The 24,849-nt window shown below is 44.4% G+C and overlaps 1 protein-coding gene across 1 annotated transcript in view; it reads left to right on the top strand.

Moving 5' to 3' along the window:
* LOC111964510 (transmembrane protein 132C-like) overlaps positions 1 to 24,849 on the top strand; it is a 213,652-nt gene that overhangs the window by 88,676 nt on the left and 100,127 nt on the right. The window contains exon 4 of the mRNA XM_070443579.1: positions 22,424 to 22,610. Within this exon, the coding sequence (XP_070299680.1) occupies positions 22,424 to 22,610 (187 nt within the window). The remainder of the gene's footprint in view (positions 1 to 22,423; positions 22,611 to 24,849) is intronic.

Genomic DNA, 24,849 nt, shown 5'->3' with positions numbered 1-24,849 from the left:
GATGAGTTGGACCGCAGAGTGAAGGAAAAGCAGCCACCAAGTGCTCAGCATATGTGGGAACTCTTTCAAGACTGTTGGAAAAGCATTCCAGGTGAAGCTGGTTGAGAAAATTCCAAGAGTGTGCAAAGCTGTCATCAAGGCAAAGGGTGGCTACTTTGAAGAATCTCAAATCTCAAATATATTTTTATCTGTTTAACACTTTTTTGGTTACTACATGATTCCATATGCGTTATTTCATGGTTTTGATGTCTTCACTATTATACAATGTAGAAAATAGTAAAAATWAAGAAAAACCCTTGAATGAGTAGGTATGTTCAAACTTTTGAATGGTACTGTACGTTAGAGGCTCAGTAATTGAGGAAGAAACTGATTTCACCAAAGAGGCACCAATCTCATCATGACCTGCTGCTGATATCTTCAAGGTACCAATTACCTCCATCACATCAAGAGGAGCAAACTGAAGCAGAGAAGGGAAGTGTTCCTTAATGTAATCCAAGGGATTTCCATCAGTTTTCTCAATTTTCTTTGACAGAGAGGAACCCACATTCACAAAGAAGTTGTTAAATTCACATGAAATACAATAACATCAGTATCACTATAGGTCTTATTTCCAACAATAAATTGAGATGGAATTGTTGTCGATGACTTTTTCATCAGTTGATCAATGATTTTCCAAGTTGACTATATAAAAATCCGACATAGGTAAGTACATTTTTTCTTATAGATTTTTTAATTTGCAGAATTCAGGGGAAAGGGATTTGTGAACCACTTTTCATACAACTTTTCATACAATCTTTGAAAGATTAAGAAAAAGTCTGATAGGCAGACTCCACATCGGCCTGATTATTAAAATATTCCCATGAAATATCAATTAACATCCTAAAGCGCTCACAATTACTTTTGTTAAATATTCTACATTTAATGCTACTAAGCAATCCCATCTGTTAATTTCCAGCTGCCAAAGAGAAGAAAAAATTGGAAAGTGGTCAGAAATGTCAGTATAAAGTATACTTGTAGCCACATTATTCACGTGCTTCTACACCTGTCACGTTCCTGACCTGTTTTCTCTTGTTTTTGTATGTGTTTAGTTGGTCAGGGCGTGAGTTGGGATGGGCAGTCTGTGTTGTTTGTTCTATGTGGGAGTGTGATTGTTAATTAGCCTTATATGGTTCTCAATCAGGGACAGGTGTTATTCATTTCCTCTGATTGAGAATCATATATAGGTAGGCTGTTTTACACTGTTAGTTTGTGGGTGATTGTCTCCTGTGTCTGTGTCTATGTTGCGCCACACGGGACTGTTTCGTCTTGTCTAATAAATCATTATGTCAAATTACTACGCTGCAAATTGGTCCTCCGATCCTTCTCGCCTCTCCTCGTCTGAGGAGGAGGACGAAGTAGAAGTCCGTTACACAAGAATCACACCAACAAAGGATCAAGCACGAGGGAAAAGCAGCAACTACAAAACGCAGAGATACCGGAATAAGGAGGATTTTCTGGACATGGGCAGGAAATACTGACGGAAAGCGGAACCCTGGGCGCAAAACTGGAGAATATCGCCGCTCTCCCGCTCCCGCACGCGCACGCAGGAGGCGCTAACGCCCAGGACGCGGCTGCTTCGCACGCCGAGCCGCCCAGCCACGCTTCAACGCGCCCGCTCGCGCACGTTCTGTGAGTCAAGCCAAAAAATTTCTTTGGGGGGGGCTAAAAGGGGAATTCTGGCCCGATAGTCAGGTAGGAAGATGGCGGCAACTCCTGTATTCACGTGGGAGCGAGAGTAGGGCAGACACCCCGCTCGCTACGCAGAGACCCCGCGCCCAGGTGGTTCTGTACGTCGTGGCAATACGCCCCGGTGGGCGGTACATTATCAGTCTCGTATCTGCCGGCTAGATTGAGCATTGAACAAGTGCCATGAAGCCGGCTCTACATATAAGGCTCCAGCTGCACGCTCTCCTCGGGCCGGCTCTCACACCGCGCACCCCTACGCCCCAGCGCCATCCCGCGTCCCCCCTCCCCCCCCCCCCCGGTTCGCCTACATAGCCGTGCGTTATTCCACCTCCCGCCACTGGTCGGCGCTACGGGAGCATGCAACCAGTAAGTTGGGCAGGCTCATTGCTCAAGGACCATACGCTGCACGTCCGGTATTTCCGGCGCACCTCCCCGCCCCAGCCTAGACACATTCTACACCACGCACCAGGCTCCTGTGCGTCTCCAGAGCCCGTTCTCCTCCACCACTAGCTGTGTGTGTGTCTCCAGCCATACACCAGTGCCAACACCACGCACCAGGCTCCTGTGCGTCTCCAGAGCCCTGTTCCTCCTCCACGCACTAGCTGGGTGCAGTCCCAGCCCGTACCACCAGTTCCGCACCACGCACCCAGGCCTAATGTCGCTCTCCAGGGTCCAGTATGCCCTGTTTTCTCCCCGCACTAGCCTTCAGTGCGTGTCCCAGCCCGGTACCCACCCCCCCTCCCGCCCGCCCCGTCGCCCATCGAGATGAAGAAGGGACCAAAAGCGACGTAATAGAACAGAGTCTTAATTCAGTATCAAACAAACAATGATTCTCCTGGATTACAAAGGTTAATCACACACGGCAAACACGCAACTCCGTCTCCGCTCAGTAGAGAGGACGACTGGAGACGCGACCACAGACTGCAGGTGCTTCAGGAAGGCACAAGCCGTAAGCCTGACAGTAAGACACCTGCTCACACCCAGCGCAGCGCACTCTCGACGAACGGCACAACACACCACGCCACCACGCGGCCGCGAACAGGAACGGACAGAAACATCAAACAAGAATCGAGAAAGGACAGAAGCGACAGCGAGGGAGAAATAGGGAACTCTAATCAGAGGGAAAAATAGGGGACAGGGTGAAAGAGTAAATGACGCGTCGTTAGGGATGAAGAAACAGCTGGGAAGCAGGAAACAGGAACGCTAGAGAGAGAGAGCGGGAGAGGGAGAGAGGGAAGGAGAGAGAGAGGGCATACCGAACACGGCGGGAAACGAACCCTCACATAAGACCAGCAGAGGAAGCACAGGAACAAGACATGCATCGCCACTCACCACGCACACACACACGCGCCACAGCAGCGCGCACCCGCAGCATTGATGATACTAATTAGGGGCACACACCCCCATCAACATCGCACCCAGGCCGAACACTCACCTCTCTGATCTCTCCTCGCAATCGACAAGCACGTACTTTTCTTAGCTGTCAGGCTATGATCAAAGTCACCACACTCCACTGCTCACTTCCCATCACATATTGTGACAAATCTGTGCTGTTGGTGAAGAGAGAACTTGGAGTGGCACTTGTTGTCTGATTGAAATTTCGTCGCTCTCTTCGCACCCTCTCGCTCACCATCCGACACCCCTCTCCTCAATCAGTCAAAAGCAAGCAATAATGAAAGGATATTTAAATTTGTACTTCCAGGGGCGTCAATGCCCACAATATCTTGAGGGGGCACAAAGTACATTGGGATTGGCTGGAAGGTAGTCCGCAAGGGGGCTGATGCACCATCAAGAGGTTGGAGAATTTAGTATTTCAAACACTGAAACAGCGTTTCCTGCCATCTAGAGCCATAACATTATGCTCTAATTCTAATGTAAAAAATAAATGTATGTAATTGCATTTTCTAAACTACCTCTGTTGAAGCTGTTGCATACTCCTGACTGGTGTTTTTTTTTTTTTTAAAAGAAACTAAATATGCCTTCTCTTTCCATCTCTGCTTACACTCTGCGCTAACCCAATGCCCCCACACCTCTCTACCATGCTCTGCTGAGAGTATCATCTTTCCCATAGAGTGGTCATACTTGTTTCTAGACGGTTCGGACCACTACAGACGTTTTGCTTGAGCAAGCCCGCCGACTCCTCTCTCTCGGCGATCTTCTCTGGTCTGACAGAATCGCCTCGTCACGCCCTCCGGTCCACCTTCCACTGAGATGCGGAAAGGTCGACATTGGTGGATGCTGTGAATTGAGACCGTTATCTCTGGCTCCTAAACCAGACGGATTTTGATTGGGATTTCTTTATTCAATGCCTCAACGCTCACCACCCTCCTTCTCCGCCGCGCCGGCGCCGGACATCACACTCTTCAGCGGCGTTCTTAAAGAAACTAAATATGCTTCTCTGCATCTCTGCTCAACAAAACAATCTGGATCAAATCATTGAAAGCGAATGTGAGTTTTATTGCAGCCCCTCACACTCTTGGGTTAAATGTTTGCTTTTTCTTAAAGTATTTTTCTCTAGAACAAGCTAGCTACTCTGACTTTTGATAGTTAGTTATGGGTTGGGAGATTAGGAACCTAATCTGGGCTACGCTCACACACGCACACTCTCACTACCATCTGCTAGCTCGGCGCGTCGCTCGCTCTCTCGCGTCGTCTTTCTCCATAATTCAAAGGTTTAAGGTGTAATAACAATGTGGTAATGTGGTGTGGTAATAATACAAATGCCCAGGTCCGCCTTGTGCCCTTTTGGTACGCCCGACCCATCTAGATACAAACTGGCACTTTTTTATACTGGCACCTTCACCGTCTCTTCACTTCTGTTCTCATACTTGCAGAAGACTGAAAACATCATGTCATGTAAAAAAAACAAACAGGATCTGGAAGCAAATATTTCAGCATTATTCTTTTTTTATAATTACACCCTTCTCTTCCACATACGCATACCTGGACCTTGGGCTGCAACAATTTTTTTATAGTACACTGTATATACTTCCTTTGCAAAGGGCGCGCACACTCAACCAGGCATAACTTATTTACTTCTCTCTCGCTCACAGCTCACACATATCTCCTAATGACAGAATCAGCTTTTTTAAATGATGGTTTATGATGTATATGATTGACATAGGGTATTTTTTCCCACGGGACAGAGTCAGTTCAATTGTCTAGTTTTGATTTACATTTGTTTGAGCTGTCAACTAACGTGAATTCAATCGTAAAATCAACAACCAAATGCTCACCATGTCATTGGATTTAGGTCTTAAAGTGGGGTGAAAAAAATATGAAATGCCTTTACGTTCGAGAAAGTTTTCCTGCAAATCCAATCAGCTTTCTCCACGTTCTTTATCAACGTCCCATCATATCGATTTTGGGGGTTGAAATGACTGGAAACAACGTGATTCAAGCAGGTTTTTGCCAGTGGGTTTAAGAGACATATTGATATTTCTCACAACCACTGCCCGTGCAATAGACGAGAAACTGAAGCCCACTCAATCTCATCCACGCACTCTTATGACCCATTGAAGTAACCAGTCTGCACTGGCAGAGATGGAGAGACTAGTCCTTCATCTCACCTTAGATTCTGCAAGGCCACAAGAGGCATCATGGTCAGCCATACCCCATGCTGTCATAATAGGCAGAAAAGTATTCAAATAGTATGTATTGTTCTTCAAATACTTAGCTGGCGCTGTTATTGAGGCTTGACTTACGAAATGGAAGCAATGGAAATAGTCCGCAGACGTTTGCAAACCTGTTACCCCAACCATCTGGCACTCCATGCAGGCTTCAACTCAAACAGCTCCCCACGCCTCAACACTTCTCGCTGACTCTCGACACTGTTCGACTCTCGCTCAGACACACGCTCTCTCGCACAACGTCGCTCACCCTCGCGCGCTCACGCGTGCAACACCGCTCATCTCCACTCGCACACACACTCAGCCATGGATGTGAAGCTGGCTCTTTCAAGCAGGCCTATTTAACGACGGAGGGCCAATTTCTCCTGTGTTCTGCAACTAATATACTGTCAAGGGGGAAATTACTTTTAACATTTCTGTCACATTTGGCTTTCACCAGGTTCAGAGGCTCGCCTTTGATTCCTTTAGTCATGCCTGTTCAAACAGTTACGCTGCGACGCCTTGCACCTCCATACCGACACACGCCACTCTTCAAGGATAGCTCTTTAAAATCGAGGTGTGGGAAACAACGCTCCAAGCTGGCGGACTTTTTTCTTAATGTGCTCTTCGCAGTCTGCCAACGGCCATGGTATAGAGACGTTGGCGCTCGTGGTCTAAATATACTGTATCATAATGTCGCCGCACCCGCTTTGTCCTGCGGCTTGGGCCCGTCTGTCACAAGACAGCACGGCCTCCAATTCGCTCCGCCCGAGCAACCCGTCTTACAGATTCAATGTTTGGTATCTTACAAAGGCGCCGTTATCATTGAGCGCATGCTATCGGGTGGAATCCTGGTCCGAGCCTTTCACCCACGCGCCGCGCGTTGACTTCTGTCCGCAGCCTTACAACGATGTCCGCGCTCGCTCGCCCGTACGCTGAGTTATGTTATGAGCCTTTCAGAACAGTTCGTCGAAATGAGGAACCATACAGAGACTTCGCCTGAGGCTTTTGGCAGCAGCCTGGCGCTCGTGCCGCGCCGCTCCACGCACCACGCGCACGCCGCTACGCACCCGCCGGTCGCCAAGACAGGGCCGCTGACGCGTCGCCCAACAGGAGATCGCTAGAGCGTCCGCCCCAGACGGAGCCTGCTAGAGCCCCGTCCCCGCCCGTCCAGAGAGGAGCGCTAGAGCCGTCCGCTCAGGAGGGCCGTAGATTTGTCAGGTCCGCGCCGCCAGCACACTCTCCCTCACACCCGTCAAGCAGAATTCACGGACGCTTCGCTAGAAGCCGCAGACCGCCAGACCAAGGAGCGCTAGAGCGCGTCCGCCAGCCATGAGTGTCCAGAGCCGTCGCGCCAGCCATGAGCGTCGGAGCCGTCAGCCAGCCATCGAGCGTCCGAGCTGCGTCCCTCACCGTCCGGAGCTGCCGTCCCTCAGTCCGGAGCTGCCGTCCCTCAGTCCGGAGCTGCCGTCCCTCAGTCCGGAGCTGCCCTTGTCCGCGCGTGCTCCGCCCTTGTCCGCTGTGCCCCTTGTCCCCGTGATGCCTCTTATTTTAGGTGGGTGTATTTGGAGGGTGGTCAGTGGGAGGAGGCTACAAAAGCGGGGATTGACTATGGTGGGGTGGGAACCCGCGCCAGAGCCTGAGCGCCACCGTGGATTGATGCCCACCCAGACCCTCCTAGACTTTTTGGTGGGTGCGTCCGAGTTCCACCTTGAGGGGGGTTATGTCACGTTCCTGACCTGTTTTCTCTTGTTTTGTATGTGTTAGTTGGTCAGGAGGCGTGAGTTGGGATGGGCAGTCTGTGTTGTTTGTTCTATGTGGGAGTGTGATTGTTAATTAGCCTTATAATGGTTCTCAATAGAGGGACAGGTGTTATTCATTTCCTCTGATTGAGAATCATATATAGGTAGGCTGTTTTACACTGTTAGTTTGTGGGTGATTGTCTCCTGTGTCTGTGTCTATGTTGCGCCACACGGGACTGTTTCGTCTTGTCTAATAAACTCACTCTCACTGTCACAATTACTACGCTGCAAATTGGTCCTCCGATCCTTCTCGCCTCTCCTCGTCTGAGGAGGAGGACGAAGTAGAAGTCCGTTACAACACCTGCATTGCTTGCTGTTTGGGGTTTTAGGCTGAGTTTCTGTATAGCACTTTGAGATATCAGCTGATGTAAGAAGGGCTATATAAATACATTTGATTTGATTATTCAAAAAAGTTGTAAAAATATTATCAATAAGCGTGTCAGATAAACTGGTCACTCTTGTGGGCGTATAGATGAGGGCATACAGATGCTGGAGTATAACGTATAAAAAAATCTGATGTCAGTGAGTGGTTCTCACTAAAAAACGTATGTTGTAATCCCCCAACAGAAAACACATTGATCTTCATTATTAAACCCAAGATTGATGCAAGGATATCAGTGAAACTACCAATGTCAGAATCAGGTGGCTGATAGATGCATCCAATTACCACTTTTTTTACCACAAATAAATGAACAGGAAGGAATTTCTTTGAAAAGAGATTCAACATCAACATTATCAGATGTAAGTGTGAGTTCCTCTTTTACAAAGAATTGAAAACGTTTATGAACAAAAATGGACACTCCTCCTCCCACTCTTGATGTTCTACAGTGGTGAACAGCATTATAAGGAGACATGTGATAAAGCATGGCTGTCTCTTCAGTCAACCATGTTTTTGAAAGGGCAACAATGGAACATTCATGACTGAGAGAAGACAGATAAGGAACAAGGTGGTCATGATTTTTAGGAAGACTGCGAACGTTCAAATGAAAGGTCAAAAATAAGTTTGTGTTTGTAACGTCAGGTGAATGATGGGTGCAGAGTCAGGCGCAGAGAGAGCAAAAGTATTCCAGGGAAAAAACGCTTTAATTCCACAGCATGAAAACAGGAACAGGTACAAACGGGTGGTGCCAAAACACAGGCGTAAAACAACCCACAGTCCACTGTTTAAAATAAAGCTGAATAGCGAAAATCCCACAATCAAAGAATCACTCACGACGTCCAACATGGATACACAAAATAAGCCCGCACAAACACTAGCGGGCGAAACTAACCTAAATAGTACACCTCCCAAAACCCCAACAAGAAACAGGTGAAAACAATTAGACAGACATAAACGAAAAGGAAAAAGGGATCGGTGGCAGCTAGTAGACCGGCGACGACGACCGCCGAGTGCCACCCGAACGGGAAGGGGAGTCACCTTCGGTAATATTCGTGACAGTGTTGGAATTAATAAACTGCTATACAGGTTGTTAAATTGCTTAACAATATAGTAATAAAAAGTGATAGACTTATTTCTGGTAAAAATCTAATGGGTTAATGCGAGTGTAGCGAAATGCTTGTGCTTCTAGTTCTGACCATGCAGTAATATCTAACAAGTAATCTAACAATTTCACAACAGCAAAGGAATTAATAAGAATATGTGCATATAAATATATGGATGAGCGATGGCCGAACGGCAAAGGAAAGATGCAGTAGATGGTATATGGTACAGTATATACATATGAGATGAGTAATGTTGGGTATGTAAACATTGTATAAAGTGGCATTGTATAAAGTGACTAGGGATACATTTTTTACATCCAATTTTTWATTATTAAAGTGGCTAGAGATTTGAGTCAGTATGTTGGCAGCAGCCACTCAATGTTAGTGATGGCTGTTTAACAGTCTGATGGCCTTGAGATAGAAGCTGTTTTTCAGTCTCTCGGTCCCAGCTTTGATGCACCTGTACTGGCATCGCCTTCTGGATGATAGCGGTGTGAACAGGCAGTGGCTCAGGTGGTTGTTGTCCTTGATGATCTTTTTGGCCTTCCTGTGACATCGGGTGGTGTAGGTGTCCTAGTTTGCCCCCGTGATGCGTTGTGCAGGCCTCACCACCGTCTGGAGAGCATTACGGTTGTGGGCGGAGCAGTTGCCGTACCAGGCGGTGATACAGCCCGACAGGATGCTCTCGATTGTGCATCTGTAAAAGTTTGTGAGTGTTTTTGGTGACAAGCCAAATTTCTTCAGCCTCCCTCTGCTGTTTCCTGAAGTCCATGATCATCTCCTTTGTTTTGTTGACGTTGAGTGTGAGGTTATTTTCCTGACACCACACTCCGAGGGCCACCACTGAAGACTTCAGAGGGTTATGACATTTAGAGCAATGTGTGTTTTTGGTCATGAGCTTATGTGAAACACATGAACAAAGTAGAGTAAATATGTCATAGGCCTACGAGGGGGGGGGGGGGGGTGAACGACCAGGCTATCATACTTCAGGTGTGCAATGTTGCCTTTTTTTAGTTCTTCAACTAGTTGTGAAAGCAGTTCCTTTCTTTTGAGGTGTACCTTTTCGGAGAACTCTTCATTGATGAAGGTTTTGGTTCCCTTCAGGCACTTGGCTCTCCTGAGAATCTCCTCCTTGTCTTTGAACCTGAGCAGTTTCACCACAATAGATCTGGGACCGTCCATCGGGAAAGAAAGTGCCATTCCTATGCACCCTCTCCATCTCGATGAGTTTAGGATCCAGTTTGAGATGATCAGCCAGGAATTTCTTGGCCTTGACTTCTGTGTCATGCCAAGTCTCAGTCTTTACGCCCTCAATTCCATTGATTAAAATGTTATTGATCCTCGATTGGTAGTCTCCTTTGGAAGAGTGCTTGTCAAGTGTTTTTTGGAAAATTGTGAAATCCTCAGACATGGTTTTGAATGCGGTCTGGCTGGTGATTCACGTCCTTTAGCTCCTCCACCTCCACCTGCATTAACACCAAACTCTGTTTAAATTCCATTACATCCTTAAACAGATCATCAACCCCTTTGTTGGTATAATCCATAGAGAGTTTCAGATCTATTTGATCTTTATAGAACTGTTTTTGTTGATCCAGCAGTTCATGGAGTGTAGTGCTTGATATGTATTCTTCTTCCGCATTGAGCTTTGCAGCAATTTTGTGTCTAGTGTTATCCATGCTACAAGCTTGATGTGAGCTAAAATGAGTTTGCAAACACAACCGACACCCCGCCTCCCGAAAACAAGATCCGCACTGAAATGGCAAACACACACAAGCAACACAGACTTGATCACACATGCACCAGTACGATGAGCAGAGAGAAGGCAAAGGACTTATTCACTGTATGGATCCTGGCTGCACTTTACTAAACGGTCGGAAGATCACCAACTCACACTGAAGGCACACTTAACCAGCATGGCTACCACAGCATTCTGCWGCAATACGGCATCCCATCTGGTTTGCACTTAGTGGGACTATAATTTGTTTTTCAACAGGACAATGACCCAACACACCTCCATGCTGTGTAAGGGCTATTTGACCAAGAAGGAGTGCTGCATCTGATGACCTGGCCTCCACAAATCACCTGACCTAAACCCAATTGAGATGGTTTGGGATGAGTTGGACCACAGAGTGAAAGAAAAGCAGCCAACAAGTGCTCAGCATATGTGGGAACTCCTTCAACTGTTGAAAAAGCATTCCAGGTGAAGCTGGTTGAGAGAATACCAAGAGTGTGCAAAGCTGTCATCAAAGCAAAGGGTGGCTACTTTGAATAATCTAAAATATAAAATGATTTGTTAAACACATTTTTGGTTACTACATGATTTATTTCATAGTTTTGATGTCTGTAGAAAATAGTAGAAAAAGAAAAAGAAACCCTTGAATGAGTTGGTGTGTCCAAACTTTTGCCTGGTACTGTATATCATAAGGATGTGGTAGCCTAAGCCTAATGCTGATGTTAAACATTTCTCCAATTGAGTTGAGATCTGATATTGAGATCTGTTGAGCGCAAGATGAGAGGTACTGTAGGCCAATGTCATAGCCCTATCGTCAACCAATCATACTGTATTTCTCAAATCCTTTCTGGCTAATTTCCTGCTAAACTTGGAGAGGACAGGCCTCATAACTACATACAAAAAGTGTGTGTAACGGCCGTCGTCGGTGGTAGAAGGTGAGGACCAAGGTGCAGCGTGGTAAGTGTTCATGATATTTAATAATAACCAAAACTGAACACTGAATAACAAAAACAACAAAGAAACAACCGAAACAGTTCTATCTGGTGCAGACACACAAAGACTGAAAATAACCACCCACAAAACCCAACAGAAAACAGGCTACCTAAATATGGTTCCCAATCAGGGACAACGATTGACAGCTGCCTCTGATTGAGGACCATATCAGGCCAAACACAGAAATAGAAAATCATAGAAAAACTAACATAGACAACCCACCCAACTCACGCCCTGACCATACTAAAACAAAAGACAAAACAAAGGAACTAAGGTCAGAACGTGACAGTGTGCTACTGATGAAAAGATACAAAAGTAAATAAATAGCCATATTAGACTAAAAGATATAAGGTAATTTCGTCAAACTTGTGAGGCTCTCAATGCTCATGAGTTGCTCACTTAACATATTTTCTGCTATAGTATTCCCATCCCGTTTTATAAGTCTCGCTTCCTAACTGTTTTATATTCCCTGAGACCAACCAGAACTGTTTCCTTGGCCAAATATTCCAAGATTTCCATAAAACAGCCACATGTGATCACTCTGTATCACCAAATTTTGCACATGGGAAAAAAGTTGGATATGCTTCAATTGCTCAGTCGGTGCAGTGAACTGCAGGGGTGTAGGTCTGCCAGAGCACACTGGTGGTCGTCTGCCACTTCTCACAATGCTGCTTTCTTAGTAAAGTTAGATAAAAGCTGAATCAATATCTTGGAAGATCACATATTAATTAATTTGTATTCTACATAACTAAATATAATAGCATAGTTTAACGTTACTGTTACACCAAAAACACATTTTAGGATGGTTAGCTGAATAGTCCCCAAAAAATTATCATGTTGCCAAAACTCAACAGCCACCAGGCAGAATGTGGTTTGATTGAAAAAACAATACTGGAAGGCTATCTGCTCTAATTTGCTCACAAAACAGTAATTTAAGAAGATCTAGATGCACATTCCCATTAATCTGATTGAGGGGGGTGCTGCCAAGTGTTTTTATTCATGTAGGCTACACTGTCCCGCAAAATCATCATGTTGTCCCGCATTTGGGTATTTTAAATGTGGTCACCCTAGAGCTCAGTGACTTGGAAAGAAGCGTATCAAAGGAGCATAGGGGATTTAGAAGGCGTGTGTGTCTCAGTCACCAGATCTCAACCCAATTGAACACTTATGGGAGATTCTGGAGCGGTGCCTGAGACAGCGTTTTCCACCACCATCAACAAAACACTAAATTATGGAATTCCTAGTGGAAGAATGGGTGTCGCATCTCTCCAATAGAGTTCGAGACACTTATAGAATCTATGCCAAGGCGCATTGAAGCTGTTTTGGCGGCTCTGGTGAGTTGGGGCGGCCCAACTCCCTATTAAATCAAACCAAAATCAAATCAAATGTTATTAGTCACATGAGCCGAATACGACAGGTGTAGACCTTACAGTGAAATGCTTACTTACGAGCCCCTACCCAACAGTGCAGTTTAAAAAAAGTATGGTTAAGAATAAGAGCAGTAAAAAAGCAGTAAAAAATAACAATATATACAGGGAGTGCCGGTACAAAGTTAATGTGCAGGGGCACCGGTTAGTTGAGGTAGTAGGTAGAGTTATTAAAGTGACTATGCATAAATGATAACAGAAAGTGGCAGTGGTGTGGAGAGGGGATGCAAATAGTCTGGGTAGCCATTTGACTAGATGTTCAGGAGTCATATGGCTTGGGGGTAGAAGCTGTTTAGAAGCCTCTTGGACCTAGACTTGGCGCTCCGGTACCGCTTGCCGTGCGGTAGCATAGAGAACTGTCTATGACTAGGGTGGCTGGAGTCTTTGACAATTTTTAGGGCCTTCCTCTGACACCGCCTGGTGTAGAGGTCCTGGATGGCAGGAAGCTTGGCCCRAGTGATGTACTGGGCCGTTCGTACTACCCTCTGTAGTGCCTTGCGGTCAGAGGCCGAGCAGTTYCCATACCAYYCAGTGATGCAACCAGTCAGAATGCTTTCGATGGTGCAGCTGTAGAACCTTTTGAGGATCTGAGGACCCATGCCAAATCTTTTCAGTCTCCGAGGGGGAATAGGTGTTGTTGTCCTGGCACCACACGGCCAGGTCTCTGACCTCCTCCCTATAGGCGGTCTCGTTGTTGTCGGTGATCAGGCCTACCACTGTTGTGTCATCGGCAAATTTAATGATGGTGTTGGAGTCGTGCCTGGCCGTGCAGTCATGAGTGAACAGGGAGTACAGGAGGGGACTGAGCACACACCCCTAAGGGGCCCCTGTGTTGAAGATCAGCGTGGCGGATGTGTTGTTACCTACCCTTACCACCTGGGGGCGGCCCGTCAGGAAGTCCAGAATCCAGTTGCAGAGGGAGGTGTTTAGTCCCAGGGTCCTTAGCTTATTGATGAGCTTTGAGGGCACTATGGTGTTGAACGCTGAGCTGTAGTCACTGAATTGCATTCTCACATAGGTGTTCCTTTTGTTCAGGTGGGAAAGGGCTGTGTGGAGTGCAATAGAGATTGCATCATCTGTGGATCTGTTGAGGCGGTATGCAATTTAGAGTGGGTCTAGGGTTTCTGGGATGATGGTGTTGATGGTGTTGATATTAAGACACTTTATTACTGCATACACACATATTATTACAGCAGACATGCGAGCTAATCTTACTGGAGTCTCCCTGGAGTCTCACTGGAGTCTCATAAGAATCTCACTCGAGTCTCATAAGAATCTCACTCGAGTCCAATGTTCCCTCTGTTTTTCGGCACTGAACAAGTTATGGTCTGCTGAGCGCAAACTTGAACATTGTAAAACATTATGTGCAACTTTCAGCTTGCATTTACTGTGAACACTGTACCTGCTTTAAGTTACAGTTTCAGACAGTGGTCAAGTAGGCTACTGTGGCTATTTGATCATAATGTAGGCCTACCAGAGTGGCCTACCATCAAAAACAATGGAGAAAATGCACCCATAACATATTAACATGGAGATAGATGTTCTATCATTCAGCCTACTGTATTACCCAATGTGTGGTGTTCAATGTAGGCTTATGAGACTTTTGAAAAACACATGCAGGGCTTAACATTAACCTGTTTATCCATTTGTCCTTCAGACAAGGAAGTGACTAAAAATTTTGTGTTGTTTGATCCAAGAAACCAGTTCACAAAATAAAATGCATTATTATTCCCATACCATTATTACAGAGAATCAGACAAATTATGCTACCCTCTGCCTATTGGCTACTTAGCTTATTCAAGGCTGTCTCAAAATTAAACACTGCCCCTTTAAGACAAAAAAAAGCTCTTTACCAGAGTCACTTTTCAAAGATGTCTAGAAATGTACACATGTTGTGCTCTTGTAGGAACCAATCACTCCCCCATTGCTGACTACAAATTATCTATAACTGGGCTAAGAACTCAGTAACTAGCAAAGGATATGAACAAATGTGCACACGTGGCTACATGCAGCTCTGCTTTGATTTCAAAACAAGTGATCTACTCATGACCACTCATGCTGTAAACACAGTCCAGTTCAAAGTGAATGGCATAGATCCATATACAGTACAGTATGGTAATGGTCTAATTTCATATAGGCCTACTGCAGCTTTGATTGGTTATGCCACACCGATCTGTGCTGAGTACAGGCTGAGTCGTGCATGTCAATGAACTAGAATCCTACTCCGATGCATTATGCCGACAACAAAATCTCTTGCATAGTTAGTATTGCATACTAAGTATTGCATAGTTAGTTTTGTTTCGCTATGTTGCATTGAAAGTGGCTAATATTGTGTTGATTCGATCACAATTACCACAGTGAAGGGAAACGTTGATAGTGTTAACTAAGGGGAACAACTCTAGAAAGTTGAGTTGTGCTTCTCTGCGGGTGCTGATATATCTTCTGTGTGGCAGTCCCGGGGAGCTGCGTGCCCATGCACGAACACAGCTTAAAGGAAACATTGCTGGAGTCTCACTGGAATACCACAGTTGCTCATGACCGAGACACCACCAAGCACCGGAGACACAACCGGATTGGCTCGTTGTTATTCTGGGGTTGGTTGATGCCATTTTGAACCCTCTTCAGACCCTCCATAGTCCATAACTCATTGGCACTCCCATTACACTCTCAACCAATAGCCTGAGGTGGGTTGGCTTCCTCCATGCTTTGGTGTCCATATTCATGTAATGTCTGGTAAAATTTGCACACTAACTGGTTCTAATATCACTAATGTATCGTATAAGTGTCGTCCTGTGGCTGGAAACTACAGAGAATTCAAGCTTAGTGTCAGAGTAAATTTAGAGTTGAAGTATTAATGAGTGAGCTTTTTTAGGATCTTGCTCTGGGTAAACACTGACTCTAATAGTCAGGCCTCATCTTCAGCCAGGGTGCAAAGCCATACAATATTACATGTACATACTACAATATGTCAATATTACACATAGAGTACATAGAACATATTTATTATTTTTACTATTTTCTATATTGTAGAATAATAGTGAAGACACCAAAACTATGAAATAACACATATGGAATCATGTAGTAACCATAAAAGTGTTAAACAAATCATAATATATTTTAGATTTTAGATTCTTCAAAAGTAGCCACCCTTTGCCTTTATGACAGCTTTGCACACTCTTGGCATTCTCTCAACCAGCTTCATCTGGAATGCTTTTCCAACAGTCTTGAAGGAGTTCCAACATATGCTGAGCACTTGTTGGGTGTTTTTCTTTCACTCTGTGGTCCAACTCATCCCAAACCATCTCACTTGGGTTGAGGTCGGGTGATTGTGGAGGCCAGGTCATCTGATGCAGTACTCCATCACTCTCCTTCTTAGTTAAATAGCCCTTACACAGCCTGGAGGTGTGTTGGGTCATTGTCCTGAAGAAAAACAAACGATTGTCAACCTAAGTACAAACCAGATGGGATGGCGTATCACTGCAGAATGATGTGGTAGCCATGCTGGATAAGTGTGCCTTGACCAGCAAATCACCCCACCTCCTCCTCCATGCTTCATGGTGGGATCCACCGGATCATCCGTTCACCTACTCTGCGTCTCACAAAGACACGGCGATTGGAACCAAACATCTCAAATTTGGACTCATCTGACCAAAGGACAGAGGTCTAATGTCCATTGCTCGTGTTTCTTGGCCCAAGCAAGTCTCTTATTATTGGTGTCCTTTAGTAGTGGTTTCTTTGCAGCAATTCGACCATGAAGGCCTGATTCACGCAGTTTCCTCTGAACAGTTGATGTTAAGATGTGTCTGTTACTTGAACTTTGTGAAGCATTTATTTGGGCTGCAATTTCTGAGGCTGGTAACTCTAATGAACTTATCCTCTGCATCAGAGGTAACTCTGGATCTTCTTTTCCTGTGGCAGCACTTGAAGAAACTTTCAAAGTTCTTGAAATTTTCCGGATTGACTGACCTTCATGTCTTAAAGTAATGATTTGCTTATTTGAGCTGTTCTTGCCATAATATGGACTTGGTATTTTACCAATTAGGGCTATCTTCAGTAAGCCACCCCTACCTACAGTATAAGGACACAAGGTGAGACCCAAATGCAGACACAGGAGGCAGATGGTTGAGCTCCGATATTTATTATAACAAAAGAGGTAGGCAAAAGGCAGGTCGGGTACAGGCGAGAGTTCATAAACCAGGTCAGAGTCCAAACAGTACCAGGCGATAGGCAGGCTCAAGGTCAAGGGCAGGCAGAGTGGTCCGGCAGGCGGGCTCAGAGAGTCAGGATAGGCAAGGGTCAAAACCAGGAGGGCGAGAAAAGAGAGACTGGGAAAAGCAGGAGCTGAGACACAAAAATGCTGGTTGACTTGACAAACAAGACGAACTTGCACAGAGAGACAGGAAACACAGGCATAAATACACTGGGGATAATAAGCGACACCTGGAGGGGGTGGAGACAAGCACAAGGACAGGTGAAACAGATCAGGGCGTAACACAACCTTGTCACAACACAACTGATTGGCTCAAATGCATTAAGAAGGAAAGAAATTCCACAAATGAACTTTTAACTAGATACACCTGTTAATTTAAATGCATTCCAGGTGACTACCTCATGAAGCTGGTTGAGAGAATGCCAAGAGTGTGCAAAGTGGTCATCAAGGCAAAGGGTGGCTACTTTGAAGAATGTCAAATATAAAATATATTTTGATTTGTTTAACACTTTTTTGGTTGCTACATGTGTTATTTCATAGTTTTGATGTCTTCACTATTATTCTACAATGTAGAACATAGTCAAACAAGAAAAACCCTTGAATGAGACAAACTTTTGACTGGTACTGTATATATACTGGATGACATGTTTAAAACAGCAAGGAATGTAGCACAGTCCTTTCACTGAACATCATTGCTATTATGACTCAGTATTTGTGGAGGGAGATCACAGCAAACACTCTGACAGTGCGGACGTGTAGTGATATTGGGTGTTGCTCAACCAGAGGCGGCTGGCGGGGGGAGCTATAGGAGAATGTAATGGCTGGAATGGAATCAATGGAACGGAGTTACACATTTGATTTCCATATGTTTGTTATCCTTCTATTTATTCCATTCCAGCCATTACAATGAGCCTGTCCTCCTTTAGCTTATCCCACCAGCCTCCTCTGTACTCAACGATTAACTTATAACTATACTATTCAACAATTGTACTGCCATTGATCTCATAAGCTATCCATTTAAGGAAGCCATCATTTAAGCAAGTGTGTTCATATGTTTGTAGTGAAGTCACGATCTGCAGTATTCCTTGCTCGCTTTGAATCCAGTGTCGTGGATGAATCCAGAATCTATGTATTCGGCGACGTTCTCATTCAGACCTCTTTACACCATTGTATATGAATGATACCTATGTGGATGTTCTTTGTCCGAAAGCTGTTTGGTCGTGGTGGTTTATACCCCCTAATTTAAATGCCTCTGGGCCGGCGCCTTTTGTACTTTAGAGAGCTTTACAGTATAATATGAGAACCACATAATATGATTCCCAGCATGTGTGACCTTGGCTTGGAGAGCACTTTGTAATTCAATGTCCCCGTCCCCTGGCTGGGGTGTGAAATAGAGCAGCGTGAATGACGCCAAAATGCCCTTAATTTACATTTTAGACATCAGCCTGACACCTGGGAGGAAATAACGTTTGTGACTGGAGAGAGTACAGCTATGACCCGAAGTGACTTTTCGTAGCTGGTGAAGAGAGCATTTTAGCTAACCCTAACTTTTCCTAACCTTAACCTTTGTCTCCTAATCTGTCACGTTAATGATCCTAACTTGCTGCATAAATTCTCCTAACCAGCTACGAAAAGTAACTTCCGGTCGAAGCTGTACTCCCTCTAGTCACAACCATTATTTCCTCCCAGGGGTCAGGCTGATGTCTAAAATGTAAAGTGTAAATTAATGGCGTACTCTAGTCAAAACCGGAAATAACAGCCTTGCCCCGCAGTGTCACTTCCTGTACCCCGCAGCTACTCTCTCTTCTTTCGGGAGCACAAAGTAACTACCCCTACACGCTTGCATGCATATAAACACACACATGCAATGTATGTTCACTCAAGCGCACATCGCATAGAGGATCTAGCCTTCAAAAGCTTCTATTTATGAGTTCCAGTCCCATCCTCTTCATTAAAGAGTGATCAGTATCTGGTATTACTTCACACTGTCTTTTGTCCTTCGTAATCTGATCTTTCCTCCTTTTCTCCCTCTCTGTGTCCTGTGGTGGTGTGTGTGTGTGCTTGTGTGTGTTTCAACTGCCCACTTCCATCCTGTAAAGCTCCAGGTCTTGGCCCCCATGCTGGCTCCCTGATTGTGTTCCCCGCTTCCTCAGTGGGGGGGCTGTACCTCCCAGAGCTGCCCCAGATGGAAGCACTCTGTCTGGGTTACTGTCCCGCTGGATCTGGGCCTCAGGCAACCTCCAGCCCACCACAGAGTACAAGCCCTTACTTCTGACCTATAGGAATTGAGAATCCTCCACCGATTAGCACGCGTTCCTGCCTAGCTACATTTCATCTGCCTCTACTTCTATGGTCCCAAACGTTTAATTTCTCCCCACCACACACACACACACACACACACACACACACACACACACACACACACACACACACACACACACACACACACACACACACACAAACAAACAGGCCCACTGCGGCACCGCAGCCCACTCCACGCGGAGGCTTTGTGTTGAAATTGATTCTGTTCTTTTGATGTATCATTGTTGTCACTGCTAACCAAATCGTTGCTGCGCCTGAAAGGAGTCACCATAGCAAAGTTGCCTTCCTTCCTGTGGTTGCTTAGGCCCATTCATAAAGGTGTTAGGAATAAGGAATATACACAGCTGCTGCACAGGCCCTCTGTTGGGTAGCTGACATCTTAGTATTTTATATTTTTCTGTCATACTTTCATTCCTGGAGCCCTTTGTCACAACAGCTCTCCCCTGGAGAGGAATCTCACTAAGCCCAACAGTGAGTTCTTGTGTATCTCTACGTGTGTGTACGCATGCTTTTGTTTATTCTTGACTGCTGTTAGGTCAGCGGGAGCGGCACAAAAAAGCACATCGGTTACTGTGACACCCAGGTCTACAGTAAACAGCCTGACGATCCAGGAAAGTCCATAATATCCACACTCTTAACACAGCACTCTCTCACAGTAACTACTGTACACTTTGCATTGTGGGGCTTATTCTTAGCTAGAACCCTATTTAGTTCAGTCTTTGTCCGTCTCAGGCATGCATCTCGAAGCAGCAACAGAAGCAGCAGAAAAATAAGCAGGTAGCTGACTCTTCGACTATAGTTTTCTATGGAAATGTTGCTCCCTTTCTCTGGCTCCATTGAAAGGCACAGTATGGTTATGTTTATAATGAGACACATATTTAAGATGGCTGACCTCTGGCCAGCAGGATGCAGCCATTTTATCACTTCCCATAACACATGCTGTGGCAGTACCAGCCACCATAATACACTGCCCTCTGCTGGACACACACTGTGTGTGTGTGTGTGTGTGTGTGTGTGTGGTGTGTGTGTGTGTGTGTGTGTGTGTGTGTGTGTGTGTGTGTGTGTGTGTGTGTGTGTGTGTGGGCAGAAGTGGATAAGCTTGTCAATGTGGCCGTATATGTCTCTATTCAAACATACAGATTATTCACAGTTTGTGAGATTAGATTGTCAGAGTTGATTTGAACAGAGTAATTTCTGCAGTACGGTGTCGTCATACATTGCAGTCTGTCCTCCAAAACTCTCATTGCGCATTGATCTCACCGACCACCAGTCTTTGAAGTGTGGTTGTAATTTTCTGAAATGGTAAACCAGGAAAAGTTTTGGGAGTCTAAAATGGAATATATGCTCAGCTAGAATGTTCAGCTCCAAGACCATGGATCAGTGTTCTCGCCTTGTGGATTTTGGGTATTGATCCTGTTGCACAATATGACACTCATGAGGACACAACTTGGAAGTTGGTACAATACAATAGAGATCAGTTTCCAATCCAATTTATTCCCCTGTGGATTGTATAATGCCTGTCTGAGTTTGCACTTACTTTGAAAACTAGGTGGCATCTCAGCATGCACTTAAATTGTGATTATACACACAAAAAATACAGTTACACGAGAGGGTTTGTTTGTATTACACAGAATGTATTACACAGAATTGACAGCAAGTTTCAGATCCCGGTTGCAAGTTATAGTTTCACAATGCCTTGTACATTGTTTGTTTCCCCGGGATGTTTACTTTTGTATCTAGTTTTATCTTAGATAAAGAATGCCATGGGGACAGACAGTCAGGCAGGCTGATCAAACTGAAGGTTCAGGAAATCAGAGTTTAGGATTTTTGTATTCATCGTTTTTCCTGCTTTGTTTGCATCGCAATCAGTGGAGAGCCAATGTTATTCTTTTCAGATAAGATCTTTCTCTGTGAAATGTGCCATGGAGGAGGAACAAAAGTAAATTGCTTTTTTCTCCCTCATGCTTCTGGGGAATGTGAGACAGAACTGAACTGAACTGAGTTTGGGTTGCAGTAGATACATGTTATACTATTTAAAAGCTCTCCTCTTTTTAGGAAACTTGTCTGTCTTGCACTCACTTTTCCATATGTCTGCGTCTCCTTTTGTCTAACTAGGTTTCCATCCAAACTGAGACAGATTTTCATGTGAATATCATAAAATCAAATATATATATATATATATATATATATATATATACATATATGTATTTCCACACCAGATGTAGCAGATATAATGTGCGTGATGACGTAGGGCACATATAAAACACTTTTGCGCTTAATTTTTCATGTACCGAATAAAAAACATGGGTAACACTTTATTTGGATAGTAACATGTCAACAATCATGCAGTTGACATGTTACTGATATTCTGTATATAGTCTGTAGAGCGTCTACAGATGGACTATCCAAATAAAGTGTTACCAAAACATGAGTTGAATGTGTTTCCATTGCATTTTCCACTCTACCGATAGTTTTGTCACACAAACTGTTGCGAAAAATGACAAATTTGCCCAATCTGGTTTTCTCACATGCTCTAGGCAAGTGGACACTGGAAAGGTTATGTTACATGATGAGATGGATAAGAGCAAGATCATTTTTATTTTTAATTGGCAGCTAAGCACCGATCATCATGTCACTAGCATACAAGTTAAGATGCTCAAAATGTATTGGAAAGGAGCATCAAGCTGATCACCGTGCACTGTCACCACCTTATAGCCTAAACTGTGCATGCTTCCACACAACATAACATCCTGTGATTGCAAATTTACCTCGACATGAGGGTTATTCTATCAACAACTGCTCAATAGATTGTTTCCAGAGCAATATGTTGCATAATACATTTTACCGACACAAAAATAACCCACCGTGTCGAACAATCAAATTGTCTGTTGACATTCATAAAGTTCTACCGACACTTTGTTTCCATCACACAATTTTTTTTAAACGCCATGACTTTACTTGCATAAAAACTGTGGATGGAAACGTGGTTATTGATGATACTAATACTAATACATCCTTAATGCCTTTTCTAAACACCCAAGATCACTTGATCATACAAATAAAAAACACTTCTTTCCCTCCTTTCCTTCTTCCCTCTCCCCTCCCCTCCCCTCTTCCCCCAGGCCGGAGGCGGGTTACCAGAAGGTCCTCCAGGTGGATCTGGAGGTGAACGGGCTACTGGACCCGCTGGGCAGCCGGGTGGTGATGTGGCAGGTGGAGTACCCTCCTACCCGCTCCCTCACTGATGAGGTCCAGACCCTCATCCGCCTGGCACCACAGGACTTGGGTGGCATTGTGCCACTAGCAATGGTGAGGAACCAGAAAGAGAGTGTGTAGTAATATTTATCATGTATATAATATACCTCACATGCGACTCATAAGAAGACAATTCATTTTGCCCATTCAATATGCAAGAAAAATATAGTTGAGTTACAGTAATAGGCAATGAAGAAATGTCTGAGAATGGAATCTATTTAATTACTTTGTAAAATGAACGGATTCACATACAAGGCATAACGATTAAGTTACAAAGCATGAATACGTATTACAAGGCATTATTCCAAGCGTGGTCAGAGAGAGAGAGAGGCTTTGTGCTATGACCTAAAGCTCATGGGAGAGGTGGAGAGAAAGAAAGAGAGTAGGTATCTCACCACAGCAAGTCAGGAACATAAGAGAAGGTACAATGAATCTAAGACCCTTTCATAAGCTTCTGAGTTGTTTGGATTCAAAATTTGTTGACCGATAGTGTTACTGTAAAGTTAACCTCCCGTCAGATATCAGACCTACAGTTAAAGTCGGAAGTTTACATACACCTTAGCCAAATACACTGAAGCTCAGTTTTTCACAATTTCTGACATTTAATCGAAGTAACAATTCTCTGTCTTAGGTCAGTGAGGATCACCATTTTATTTTAAGAATGCGAAATGTCAGAATAATAGTAGAGAATGATTTATTTCAGCTTTTCTTTCTTTCATCACAATCCCAGTGGGTCAGAAGATTACATACACTAATTAGTATTTAGTAGCATTGCCTTTACATTTTTTAACTGGGGTCAAACGTTTCGGGTAGCCTTCCACAAGCTTCCCACAATAAGTTGGGTGAATTTTGGCCCATTSCTCCTGACAGAGCTGGTGTAACTGAGTCGGGTTTGTAGGCATCCTTGTTCACACAGGCCTTTTCAGGACTGCCCACAAATATTCTATAGGACTGAGGTCAGGGCTTTGTGATGGCCACCCCAATACCTTGACATTGTGGTCCTTAAGCAATTTTGCCACAACTTTGGAGTATGCTTTGGGTCATTGTCCATTTGGAAGACCCATTTGCAACCAAGCTTTAACTTCCTGACTGATGTCTTGAGATGTTGCTTCAATATATCCACATAATTTACCTGCCTCATGATGCCATCTATTTTGTGAGGGGCACCAGTCCCTCCTGCAGCAAAGCACCCCCACAACATGATGCTGCCACCGCCGTGCTTCACGGTTGGGATGATGTTCTTCGGCTTGCAAGCCTCCCCTTTTTTCCTCCAAACATAACGATGGTCATTATGGCCAAACAGTTCTATTTTTGTTTCATCAGACCAGAGGACATTTCTCCAAAAAGTACAATCTTTGTCCCCATTTGCAGTTGCAAACCGTAGTCTGGCTTTTTTATGGCGATTTTGGAGCAGTGGCTTCTTCTTTGCTGAGCGGCCATTCAGGTTATGTCGATATTGGACTCGTTTTACTGTGGATATAGATACTTTTGTACCTGTTTCCTCCAGCATCTTCACAAGGTATTTCGCTGTTGTTCTGGGATTGATTTGCACTTTTCGCACCAAAGTACGTTCATCTCTAGGAGACAGAACGCGTCTCCTTCCTGAGCGGTATGACAGCTGCGTGGTCCCATGGTGTTCATTCTTGCGTACTATTGTTTGTACAGATGAACGTGGTACCTTCAGGCGTTTGGAAATTGCTCCCAAGGATGAACCAGACTTGTGGAGGTCTACCATTTTTTTCCCAGAGGTCTTGGCTGATTTCTTTTGATTTTCCCATGATGTCAAGCAAAGAGGCACTGAATTTGAAGGTAGGCCTTGAAACACATCCACAGGTACACCTCCAATTGACTCAAATTATGTCAATTAGCCTATCAGAAGCTTCTAAAGCCATGACATCATTTTCTGTAATTTTCCAAGCTGTTTAAAGGCACAGTCAACTTAGTGTATATAAACTTCTGACCCACTGGAACTGTGATACAGTGAATTATAAGTGAAATAATCTGTCTGTAAACAATTGTTGGAAAAAATGACTTGTGTCATGTACAAAGCAGATGTCCTAACCGACTTGCCAAAACTATAGTTTGTTAACAAGAAATTTGTGGTGGATGAAAAACGAGTTTAAATGACTCCAACCTAAGTGTATGTAAACTTCCGACTTCAACTGTACATGTTGTAAGCACAACAGAACCTCTGCCTCTCAGAGGTGTAACAATGGAGGCTGGCAAGATCAACAGAGAGAATGTTGAATTCCTAAAACAACACAGAGAAATCCTTACATACAGTTAGCTGATA

This window comes from Salvelinus sp. IW2-2015, linkage group LG5 (genome assembly GCF_002910315.2).
Source record: "Salvelinus sp. IW2-2015 linkage group LG5, ASM291031v2, whole genome shotgun sequence".
NCBI classification, from domain to species: Eukaryota; Metazoa; Chordata; class Actinopteri; order Salmoniformes; family Salmonidae; genus Salvelinus; species Salvelinus sp. IW2-2015.
The sequence above is the reverse complement of the archived record's forward strand: the minus strand, read 5'-3'. Positions and strand labels throughout refer to the sequence as shown.